The 13,540-nt window shown below is 33.2% G+C and overlaps 1 protein-coding gene across 1 annotated transcript; it reads right to left on the bottom strand.

Moving 5' to 3' along the window:
• Positions 1–314: 314 nt before the first annotated feature.
• Positions 315–13,530, bottom strand: drk (growth factor receptor-bound protein 2 drk). Its single transcript, XM_085198711.1, has 6 exons — positions 13,221–13,530; positions 13,043–13,140; positions 12,702–12,821; positions 8,959–9,124; positions 4,314–4,424; positions 315–3,887 (listed from the first exon to the last, which is right to left on the bottom strand). The coding sequence occupies exons 1-6, from the start codon at positions 13,296–13,298 to the stop codon at positions 3,825–3,827; spliced, it is 636 nt and encodes a 211-aa protein (XP_085054837.1). The 5' UTR covers positions 13,299–13,530; the 3' UTR covers positions 315–3,824.
• Positions 13,531–13,540: the final 10 nt, after the last annotated feature.

Raw genomic sequence — 13,540 nt, 5'->3', positions numbered from 1 at the left:
ATTCTTTAGTTTTCGCTTAAAATTCAAAGAAATTTTCATTAATAAAAAATATTTTATTTTATTAATAATTTAATTCCATATAAATGAAATATTTATTATTTTATTTTCAGCGCTCTAATAACGAGGCAAAGCCTAACCTAAATTCGATGGAAAGTTGGGAACTCAAGTGTCTTAACACTAAGTTTCCAATTTCCCTCTGCCTATCTAACTAGAAGCTAAAAAAATATTTATCATTGAATATTGCTCTTAACAATTTAATTACCATTGACGGGAGGTTACATGCCTAATATATAGGCAAGAAAAACAAACAGAAATACAATATTAAATTTATTAGTAAAAAATATTATACATCTTCCACAATATTGGAGAACCATAACTTAACTATTTAAATATTTGATTATTATAGATTAGCACTTTCTTATTACATGCCATGTAACGCTCACAGTCCACCGGCGACCTCACATGTGCGTTCCTATATTGCGATACCAAACTTACACTATATAATGCACACAGCTAAATGCTTCGCTTGATGGGAATCCTCATACAAATTATATATTTTCCGTTGGAAACATTCACTTCTTACTAATGAATTACGATTTACGATTTTTTTATTATTATTAAATTACGTAACCATTAAAATTACGATTCGATAAATATAGCAAAATTTCGGATACATTACGATAACAAAAATAAATATCTACACATTGGATTAACGAGCACTCAAAGTTATTAATTTGAAATTCTTGACTATATATTGTTAAACGCTAACTAAGTACACCGGCACAGGAGTGCCACGCGACGATGCGATACCATTTTATTTAATTTATCATCGAATTAGCATCCGTAGTAAGCAACTACGTCGTCTTAAGATATTTATATTTTTATATTAAACGTTCGGGGCCATCCATAAATTACGTCACAATAATATCATGATTTCTGACGTCCCCCACGTTTGCCACGTTTGTGTGACCCGCCTACCTAGCGAAACGTTACATATTTTGCAACTTAAAACAGCTAATTGGCTATTAGTTTTGTTCACACAAATTTAATGTTTCAATACTTATTATATGTTGAAATGTGATGTCATAAATAAATATCTCAATCTCTACACAATGTCTACGAGCATACTTCGAGGACCCCATAACGTCCCCATAACATGTGACACAATTTCTGCATGGCCCCATCGCAACTCTTCACGCCTCATTGTAAAACACTAAAACCGGTAACGAATTCCATTCAAAACAACACACCAAAAGCCTTCATCAAGCACGTTACAACAATATTCGCGGATATCCAAATATTGATCTAAAAACTTCACTGTACATACCTATCTATCATAATATATCGTCGATATAAAACGAATATAAAACATATTATACGTGTTTTCGTTTGTGCGCAACACAAAATGGCTTACGTCTAGAGGAGCTAAGCTGTACGTGTATGGGATGCTATATTCATAATATGGGATACGATACGATCTTACAATATGACTACTGAAGGTACCAGACTGGGATGTTACGGATGTTCTGTAAATGTTTTTGTTTAGTATAGGTAGGTAGAAAGAAGATAGTGTTAAGACACTCAGTTCTCTACTTTCCGCTGAATTCTAGAAGCATTGCATGTTGAGTGGGGGGAAATCAATGCCGCGCTTCCTCGTTAGCAGAGTGAGGAAATGAAAATATTAAATATATCATTTCCTCTAGTGGCATAACCTGTCGCATTTACAATTTCACACTTGTGCCCCTGCGACACGACTGGCCACAATCTGTAAATAATTGTTTTAAAAAAAATACAGTTGAATTGATAACCTCTTTTTCTTACAGAAGTCGGTTAAAAAAAGAAATCCCACTGAGTTTTTTGAGCCAGTTCTTTTCAAGTCTGACATAGTAATTTTAGTGAACCGATGTTAAATCATTTGACGTTCACGAAATGAGGCATATTATTTTTCATTTTCAATAAACTTATTTGACTTTGGATCTGTATACGGCTACAGAGACGGATAAAATAGGAATATATCGGTTCCGATTCCGGAAGAAATAAATATTCGGATTATACGTTGGTTTTGGATAAATACGGTTACGGATATTAGATTTTTGTGGAATATAATGTAAACACGTTCCGTAAAGCATTTATTTAGGGTAATCTATAGCAAAAACATTTTTTGTTCTTTTGATATTACTTTCAACTTCTTTTTTAAATAATTAAAAAAAATCTATCATAACAACCCTCATTTACATTCCGCATTTACATTTATATTTATAGAGTATAGTTGGGTTACGGAGCTCCATAACATCCCTGGTACCAGATTATATATTTTGTATACTGATTATGTTGTAATAAAACCAAACGAACTTAAAACTACCACTAAACTAAACAAATAAATGGTAAATATTTCAAAAATGAGCATCATACGCTAATAGGGGATAAATAATGATCATACTTTAAAAAAATCACATCAATTTGAAAATGTATATATTAATAATTATAAGGGAGCTTCAGCGACATTGATAACTGATTTGTTCCCGTTTCGTATTTTTATTACTAAGCATATATAAAAAAAATCTAAAATAACATTCTGGCACTTAAAATCGGACGAAATACACGATCATCCGGCTAGTTGTTACGATAATATTGAGAAAATAAATTCGTCACAATCATGGCAGTGGCGGATCCAGTCATCGTCGAAGGGTTATGTTGGCGACAAACAGTAATACCTACACGGTATGTAATATGATAATAATGACATAATAAATGAAAATAATGACATATACTCGTATATAAGAGAATAGTGACATATAAATGAAAATAATGACATATTGTGTTGTTAATGAATCTTAAATTTAAGAGGCCTTGTTTTGATGTGTCTATATCTATATATAATGAAACCGATCCGGATCCGCCATACAATCATGGTATACGTTGAGAGAGTACCGAGGCAACTTTTGTACTGGCAATCGATTCGACGCGACGAACGTGCTAAGGCGTGTATAGCGCGTTCACTTAACCGTAATATCAAAATAGCGGGACAAAAAGCACCATAACACTTCAAACGTTGCGTAAAAAATAGATTCTAACTTCCGACGGCACCTCCGTTGGGTAATGAGTAAATTGTTGGGTTACACAAGTCAGTGGCGGTTTTTACATTTCAATTACTTTTTCCCCGCGTTTCAAATATTATTTTTTTAATTCTTCACTCCATTTTATATATTAGTGGCCCATATATATTTTCTTTATTTAAGATCTTGCAGATCTAAACTATCATCGTCTAGGAACAAGTTACGAACTTCAAATTCGACTAGTTAAAATATATACATTGCAATTACACACAGACAGACAGCTACGAGTAACAACTATGTAGGTATAACATTTTATAATGTACTTACATGTTACGTATGTATATTGAATATGAAGTTAGGAACTTTTCATAGTCAAAGACAGTAAATATTTGAATTGAGTACCACCACTGAGCTTGTCGATGGGAATACCACGACCGGGTGATAACGGGACCAAAAAGACCAAAGTACCTGAGTTTGAGCCTGAGATACGCTTTCTAAAACAAACAGGTATTAGTTATAATACTTAGGTCTTTTGTACAGACTGCCTTAAATTGCTGGAAATTAAAAGGGCAGAGGTCCTTTGTACTGTTCCACATCACCCGCAGTAAATGAGGGGTTATAACTCCTGGTGATAGCTGTTGAACGAGTAGATCCATTGTACCGTCTCATCACCCGTAGTACTTAAGGAGTTATAATGGGTAGTTTGGGGGCCGTTCGCCGTGGTGGGGGTTAGCGGGGAGGCGGGCGCGGGGTGGCGTCCGGCGGGCACTATGAGTGGTAGGCGGTGACGTACGAGGCGGGGAACAGGCCGCGTCGGTGAGCTATCTCTCCCTGAAACAAATTCATTATAATATATTATTTTCCGATTAAACAACAATAAGGCCAAGTGTGAGAAATAGAGTATTTTAACATTAGGTTACCTTTACCTTCTGATTATGCACGAATTTGTGTTCTTTCTATTTACTTATCAGATTTACATTGTGTTTTTGTAGATTTAATTTTCGAAAGACTGGCAGATAAAACTATTTACAGAGGCAATTTAATATATTGATATTGTGTTGTTAATATAAAGAAAATCCCTTAACTGTATTCACAAAATTCACTTCACCTAAGCACTTTGCATTTTAAAAACAAGCAGATCAATTTGAAACATGTATAAGCATATCTCTGGGAAATAAGCGATTAATTTAACATATTTATTATTGTTACAATTTGTTGATAATTTATAATAATAATATAAGATTTATATGAACACACCTGCCACCAGTGCTGGTCGGTGCGGTCAGTGACCGTGATGACGTCACCGCGCCTAAACTCTAGCTCGCCAGCTTCTTGCGGAGTGAAGTCGTACAAAGCTTGCACCAGCATCTGAAGAAAATACTATACATTTAGGTGGATGACATATGTATTAGAATTGTATTTTTTTCAATTTCACGCTGCATCCCGCATACGACAAGGTAGGCAGAGGGAACCTAGCGTTAAGACACTCCTTCTATCACTTACTACCGATTTTTATCTTATTACAAAAGTGAATGAAGGAATGGAATTAATTAAATTAATACTCTAATCCAACTAGAAAATGATCTATATTGTCCATGTGTACATTTCTGAATTGGAGATGTAAACAATCTTCTTTGGATTCATAATTTGCATTAAAATATAAATTCAATATTTAAACTGATACATATGTCATTTTGGTTATTTCCAGGAAAACAACCATCAATGAATTCAAAAGCGAAAACCCATCGTAGATGCGTAAATTAAAAGTTAAATACAGTATAAGCTGACAATATTTTTGGTCCCTCTAATTTCATTAGGAAGTTTAATGTAAATTATTCGAATAGGACCAGGAAAATAATTAAATAGCAGGTGATTCGCACTTTGCGAGCGAGGTCAAAATTAATAAGGCCCGAAGATACTATCAGCTAAAAGTAACGAACCTCCAAATTGTTTCAAGCGATAATTTTATTTTATTAAAAAAATAGGTGTTTTCATTTTGGCCAAATTTCCGATTAGAAAAATATCTATCTACTGGCACAAAAAGATCTAACAAACATAGGATCAGAAAAGGGAAAAACAATTTAAGCTTAATATATATTTTAAGTATGTAATTCTGAAAGTATTTAATTTAACTTGGTTTTCCCATTCCAGTTCATCATTTTTGAGCAATCGGATTTTTTGTTTAGATAAAGAGTAATTTTATTAAATTTATTTTTATTTGCTTTTCGATACACAATGTATTGTGTTACACGTGTTACACGTGTTCCTTATTTTCATGATTTTCATCTAATCAGGCTAGAATACCTCGACATATTTTTTTTTGCTTCACCACAACGTAGGAGAAGGAAACCTAGTGTTAAAACACTCCGTCCCCCCATTTCGCCGAATTTTCGAGACAATACGTATTGATTGGCAGAACTCAACGCCGCGCTCTGTCTACATTAGTAATAGTGATGAAAAATGAAAATATAACTATTATAATATTATTGTGGTAAGGTTCTCTATTTTTAATTCTCATTTAGAATTCAAATTTTAAGATTTTAAATATCAGCTATAGAACTTGTTAAAATATTTTATGTTGTAATGAAGGTATAGCAAAGAACCTAAAATTTTACGATTACCTTTATATAATTTTAGGCCTTCAAAAAAGTCTTCACATTTTAAATAATTAAAAAAAAAAAAAAAAAAAAACAAATATCATCAATAAACAAATTCAACTTATCGCACAACATTATTACAATGTTAAAAACAATTCACAATTTTCTATTACAGGAAATACAAACCACGTAATATCTACAATCATAGTTATAAATAGAAATTCCATAGTATAACATATTTGTATTCGATTCATATCAGTTTTACAACTAGAGATTATAGAAGTATATTCCCACAAATTCCCGAGTTATTTTCGTTTCTTTATCAGGGTCAGGCGGCCATTATTTACACGGCGCGGGGCGCGGGGCGGCTATCAGGGATAATGTATTGAACCAGTATATTTGACCTGACGAAAATTGATCCGTTGGGACGTTCAACCAAATTAAGTCCAAATAAAATTTGGGGACAGACATCGCCACGTACGTGTTTAACTGTTTTGACATATAAAATTAGGTCAATTTTGTACGAAAACTTGAGAAATATTGATGAATTAGTAAAGTTATAAATTTCAAATTGACATTTTTTCCAATTTACGCTGTCCCCAGATGCAATAGAATGGGCAGAAAAAGTCTAGTGTTAGAACACTCCGCTTAACATGTAAGCCGAGTGTTGAGTGGCCAAACTCAACGCCTTCCTTTGTCTCGGCACAAGCGCGAAGAAATGAAAATATTAAATATTCCATTTCCTCGAGTGGGAATCGAACCCACAACTTGTCGTGTTTAAAGACACATGCTTGTGCCACGACAGGCCTAACAATGTTGAAAATTGAATTTCTTATTATTTAAATTATCACAATTTTTACTAGAATCCGAAAATAGTATTTTATGAGTCATACTGAACGTTACTCAGCGTCTATATTATATCTACAAATAATTGTCTAATCAAATGTTGCTATACTCTAGCAGGGAGGCGCCCGTGACGAATCTTTATCGATTATTTGTTTTCTTTATGAGTATTTACCAATAGCCAATATAATTATATTAATAAGTTGTCCGCTGTGTTTATTGCGCCGGTTCTTCTCAGGTCTGAGGCCTTAGTTTCAGTGAAATGGTTGCAAAGCATGTAACTTCTTATTTTGACTTTGACTTTTGAGACTGTAAATACATATCATATGAATCTTTATTTAAATTCCAATTGGCTCCAAATTCGACACTGCCATATGATGCCAATTTTTTATGTAGAGGATGAACGCTAAAACCATTATCACAGAAAGATTCACTATAGCTGGCACCAGAACTCAAAGTTCTGTAAAAATCTGATTTTCTTTCAAAAGAGACGAATTACTATGTATATCAGCTTCACGCTGTATCCCGCGCACAGCAGGATAGGCGGAGGGAACCTAATGCTAAGACACTCCATTCCCCATTTTACGCCAAATATTCTGGAGGCATTGCGTGTTGAGAACGAAGAAATTAAAATATAAATGTAAATAAATATTTCATTTCCTCGAGTGGGGATCGAACTCACAACCAGTCGCGTTTACAGTCACACATTCGTTCCCCTGCGCCACGACTGACCTCAACTACTACTTAATATGTATAAATAACGCTAAAATAGTTTTTATTTAGGTACAAGAATATAAATAAACCACAAAGCTATTTTCACTGCAGGCCACAGTTTCGCCTATAACTATTTTTGAACGCAAAATAACCGCATAATTAACGGTGTTTTATATTAGGTTAGTGGCTAGGTGTGGCCGAGATAATGAATTAACTAGTCTGATCATATTTAATTAAGCCATGACAGCTGAGATCGTCTAAACGCGCCACGGACGCCATTTATAGACCAGATGTAGTATTAAAAAGCTGCAATTAATTATTATTATGAGGCCAGTAGTGGCGCAGGCGACAAGCGTGTGACTGCAACGCAATGGTTGTGGGTCGATTCCTACTCAGGGCAATGATTAATTCCGGTATTCCGGTTCCAGTTCCGGTACCAAGGAAAAAGCTCGGCGTTGAGTTCCACCACTCAACTGTAAGAATGTATAAGACACTAGGTTCCCTTTGCCTACTCCGCTATATGCGGGAAACAGTGAAAGCTGTTGAAAAAATATTTTAAGGATAGAACAAAATATGTTATTTAAAAGTATTTTTTGTTATAACTATCTATACTAATATAATAAAGCGGAAGAGTTAGTTTGTTTGTTTGTTTGAACGCTAAGATCTCTGGATCTACTGGTCCGATTTACATTGTTTTTGTTTTGTATAAAAGCTGCATTCTTCAGAAGTGCTATAGGCTATATAACATTACATTACACATATAAACTAATATATTTTAAAATATTTTCTAGTTTGACAGGCAATTTATTCTGCCATGTCAATAACAACCGTCGCGTCGCTACGCAACGTTTACGTTACGATTACTGTATAACATTCTAATAAATAATTAAGGAGATGTCACTGATTCGAAATAACCTAGCCTTCGGGCGACATAGTATGAGTATGACCGACGCGAAAATATTCTTATTGTTCAAGCAGGCGTAGCCGCGTCCGGGTCCACTAGTGTGAAATAAAAGAAAACATAGAATTGTTATAACAACACAACTTTCTATTATTTACATTTACGATCAAATATTATACAATACGAAAAAAGAAATTCAAAATGGTCACAAGTTTATGAATATTAAATATTTGCTATACTTTACTCCGAATATTTCGCATAAATTATTAGTCACTATTTAACATTTCCGAAAGTAAAGATTTATTGGCTTGTTTTTTTAATTAAATATTCATTGGTATATTAAAAAAATCGAGGAAAAATAGTATTTTATATTAATCAAAAATATGAATTAAATCTGGTTTTGAGGTAAATTCTATAGGATTACCTCAAAAAAAGATTTAATTCATAAATTTATTAGAAGAATACACTTCGTTGTCGTTATAATTTAGAAGAAACATTTGAAGGAAAAGATAATTGTATTAGAACAATATAAATAGAAAGCATAGAACTTTAACGTAATAAAATTCATCTTTAAAATTCTGTAAGTAATTGTTTAGTTTCTATATTCGTTAAATATTTTTTTTAGTTCCTGTAGTTTACTTACAGAAATTTAAAAAAAAAATCGAGATTTGTAACTTATTTTTTCATATTTTTCCTTTCTTCACTTCGGTATTGAGGCAAAGCGAGACGTTAAGCTCAGCTACTTAACAGGCAACGCTTCCCAAATTCCACGGATAGCGAGTATCAGAGTGCCTCAACACTAAGCCTACCCTTAAATGAAATGAAAAAAAAAAACAATACGACATACCTCTTCAGGCACAACATCCCTAAGTTTGACGTCCTGCAGGCGGCTAACGGAGGCGGTGCGGTGGTAGTCGACGAGCTCGTTCAGGGAGTTGAACTTCACCACCCACAGGAAGAACTTGCTGGACGCGTCACGCAACACCTTGAAATGTTGAACGCCGTCTGGACATCTGTGAAATAAATCAATTCCAAGTTCTTCATTTTGTTATTATTGTATTTTTTTTTATATATTTTTTAATTTAAATTGTTAATTGATTAATTTTAGACAATATGTGTTATTTTTCTTGAGCTTAACTAACGATTTGTCTTGCATATAGCGAAATAGACAGTGAGAACATAATGTCAAGACAGTTCTCCAGCTTTCTTCGAGAATTCGAGACACTGTGTTTTGCTGAGTAGCGGAACTTAACGCCGCACTTCCGATCGAGGAAATGTAAACAAATCATCAAATGGATCCATACCTCGAGCACATTGGACATAATTGACAATAATATTTTTATATGAATCACTTGTTGCAATAATAAAAACAACTAGCAAAGTAACAATATCATAATATGAAATATGCATAGAGAAATCGAGACGGTCCAAACCGCAGAGTTGGTAACCGTAGACGCGCGGACCGATGAACCAGAATAGATCATCCATCGTGATTTGTTTGGGTGCAGAACTAAAATAATAACGTTTGTACGGCGCTTTGTACTCGACAACACGTACAAGTGTTTATTGAATGTTTTCATATGGTAATTACACTTTTTTTTATTCTTTACAGGCACGTTTCACGCTGTATCCCGCATATAGCAGGTTAGGCAGAGGGAACCTCGTGTTAAGACACTCAGTTTCCCACTTTCCATCGAATTTTCAGAGGTATTGCGTCTTGAGTGATGATGCTTAAGCCCGCACTTTGCCTTGTTACGAGAGCGACAAAATGAAAATATTAATAAATAATTAATTCCTCCGAGTGGGAATCGATTCCACAACCGTCGCGTTTACATATGCTTGTGCCACCACGCCCTCGATATGGGTACTGTCATAAAAATAAACTATCAACACTGTCTTAGTAATTGTTAGAATAGATAAGCTTCCGAGAATACCATTTACAGTTTGACATATCAGCGAATTGTAGGCGGTTTTTATGGTTCTACTGTACCTACCTAGCCATATTAATTTTAAGCAATTGCTTTCAAATATAAAACGTAAGGCCCCCAACATAAATCGAGCAAATATACTTATGAATCACCAATAGACGAAAACTGGTTTCAGCTCTCACGTCGGCTGATTCACGCAGCGCGATACAGAACGGGTTAAAATTGTTACCGAGAAAATTGTATGAAAATATTCTCTCCTAATATGTAATAATCAAGGATGATTTGTATTATATGACACGTATTGTGACGTACGTTTAAATTTCTTTTCCTTATGAATCATACTTATATGTTTTTTTTTCAGCTTCACGCTGTATCCCGCATGTCACAGAGCAGGCAGCGAGAATCTAGTGTCCAGACACTCCGCTCCCCACTTTCCCTCAAATTCTGGAGGATTTCCCTATTGAGTGGTGGTACTCAACGTTGCGCTTTGCCTCGACACCAGAGCGAAGAAATGAAAATATTAAATATTTCATTTCATCGATTGGGATACGAACCTATAACCTGTCGCGTTTACACACGCCTGCACCACGACTACCTTCAATACCTATGTGTGTATATTTGTTTAAAACGTAAACCTAAAACAGTAACTAAATTGTTAAAAAAAAAACGTGAATTTAATCAATTTAGTTAACATTTTCAGAATATTTCAGAAGCCACAAAAATCGACACTAACAAATAAAACTAGGCACAATACTGTGTAATCAATACAGAATAGACGTTTTTTTGGTTTCAATAGCACTTTCAGTGTTTTTGCGACCGACGTAAACCAATTATCGTTGTAGTATATAATAGTGTACTACGTTTTTGTACACTTATTGCGGAAAAAAATGTCCACAAATTAAATAAATATTTTTTTATGATATGTAATATATTTTTTATATAACGTTACTTCAGTCTCAACTTAGTACCGTCCCAAATTGACATGTAGATTTTAAATTATAATTTACAAGACCTGAGATGGGCAAAACCCTAATTTCGCGTTAGCGGTCAAGTTTACTAAAATATTGAAAAAGGAAAACGTTTTTTTTTTTTTGGAAAGGACAGGGCAAACGAGCGCACTGGCCACCTGGTCGAAATGAACGCCGACGCGTGTCTAAAAAATACTAAAGACATATTATTAAGAAATCAATTTTCTTATAACATTATTATGCATAATCGAACGAAATTGTTTAAAACGATTGAATTAAAATGTTTGCGACGTCGAAATCAACTATAATATGCTAAAAGAAATGAGCTGCTACCACTTCAACTGAGTCACATATTAAATTGCAACAGTAATTTTTTTATTAACTAAATTAATGATTTACAGTATTGTTTGCAGGAGAGACTGTGAACAGACAAGAAAGTTTGATCACTTTATTTCTAAATAATAATGAATTTGTTTTGGAAAAAAATTAGTTTGAATTTAGTCAGTTATTAATGTGCCATTAATAAAATAATAATTTGGTGTGCTAAATAAACTTTGGGATTTTCGATCAAACAAAAGTCATAATTTAGAGTAGAATCCAACATTTAAATTTAATAACAAAATGCCTTGATTCAACTAAAGTTTAATCTATTAAATGTGAATAATAAATTCAATATGAATAAAATATTTTTTTATTTAACAGCTTTACTGTGTGGGTAGTCAGTAGGCAGAGGGAACCTAGTGTTAAGACACTCCATTCCCCACTTTCCGCCGAATTCTAGAGGCATTGCTGATTGGATTCGCTCAATGTCGTGCTTTGCCTCAACACCAGAGCAAAGAAATGGAAATATAAATTTAAATTAATATTTCATTTCCTCGAGTAGGGGATCGAACCCACAACCAGCTGCATTTACACTCACACTTTGTGACCCTGTGCTGCAACTGGCCTTTGTTGTTCTATTTTTTCCCCCGATTTCAGGACACTACCACTCAGATGGTAGATCTCAACACCACACTTTGTCAATGAGATTAAAGAAATCGTTCATTCCCAGATAAGTGGGAATTGAATCCATAAATGCTGCATATGTGGTCAGACACTATCCCATTCCACCATAATGATGGTGTTTTATTGAAAGAATATATATAACTTAAAATTTTAAAAGATAAGACATAAAAGTAACACATATCAAAGATAGTAAAGTAAAAAGAAAGTAGAGATGAATTATAATACAAAAAATCACATTCATGTGAACTACAGCATTGTTCTCAGTGACTGAGTTTTATTAAAAGATGTTTTCTATAATAGTTTTGGTATTGTTTCAATATTTAATTTTGTATATAAACTTATAGAAACCTATGGTTTATATTAAATTCAATTAACATGAAAATATAGAAAATATAAAATATTCTTTTTTAATCCTTGATATTAATTATTTACATAGTTAAGGAATGTTATTAATATCATCCTAACTTTTTTTTAGCTTCATGTTTTATAGATATTGCTATTTAACAAAAATATACAAAAAAACATCTACAATTAAGATTTCATTTGAAAACAATTTTTTAACATATGTTAGAAAAACATATTTTATAAAATAAGCACATTATTTTTATTCACATTAGGAAAATCTTAGCAAATGCCTAAATTATAGTAAATAATATATTTGCAATAAAAATGTGTATATCATAACTTACTTTACTGATAAGGAGAAATCACCAGGGCTTGACTCACTAATGCGTATGAGGAATCCTCCTTCAGGTTTATTTGCTAAAAGTTTTTCTGCATCTGCTCTTGTGATTCTACCATAATACCAACTGAAATAAATTCAATTGTTATAAATCATGTCCCCTTCATTATATTAGTGTGCATATTATTTAATATGTATCTATAAGTGTATATATGTACATTCTATATCAAAAAATCAGTTATCATAGGAAAAATAAGTTGCAGTATATTAGAATATTTAACAAAAAATAACTAAAAAAATAATAGTTTTTTAAATAATATTTATATCAAATTCATATGATCATCATACCTATGACTTTTCATTTGAATATAGTTGCTAGGAATGAGACCTTCTTTGCCGTCTAATTCAGCCCTATACCAATTCATATCGTCCTCCATGTTAAGTATCTGCAATAACAAAAAATTCTAGAAGGAATCTGTCACTAATGGGAAATCTTCAAATTGGAAAATAGTAAAGTGAAATTTACTTTCAGAACTTGATTTTTCCTAAAACTAAGCTCATCATCCGCAGTTGCAGTGAAATCGTGTTTTGCTATAGCCTCCATGTTCAAATTAGGCACTTCACTCTAATGTCACTGATCACCGAAATAACTCACTAAGTATGCGATTTTATAACAGCACTTGAGGTCAGGGCAATAAAGTAATCATAATGCATGAATTATTAGTATGAATATAAAATATTATTCATCAAATGTTCAAATACACGAAACTATTTTATCCGTTCTCAGACTACACATCAGTCATTCACATATATCTCTATCTATACACATAACTTGCCATTGTTGCC

This window comes from Heliconius melpomene, chromosome 15, assembly GCF_056956725.1.
Source record: "Heliconius melpomene rosina isolate 202511_hmr_F chromosome 15, ASM5695672v1, whole genome shotgun sequence".
NCBI lineage: Eukaryota > Metazoa > Arthropoda > Insecta > Lepidoptera > Nymphalidae > Heliconius > Heliconius melpomene.
Note: the sequence above shows the minus strand (reverse complement) of the source record. Positions and strands in the feature narration are given on the sequence as shown.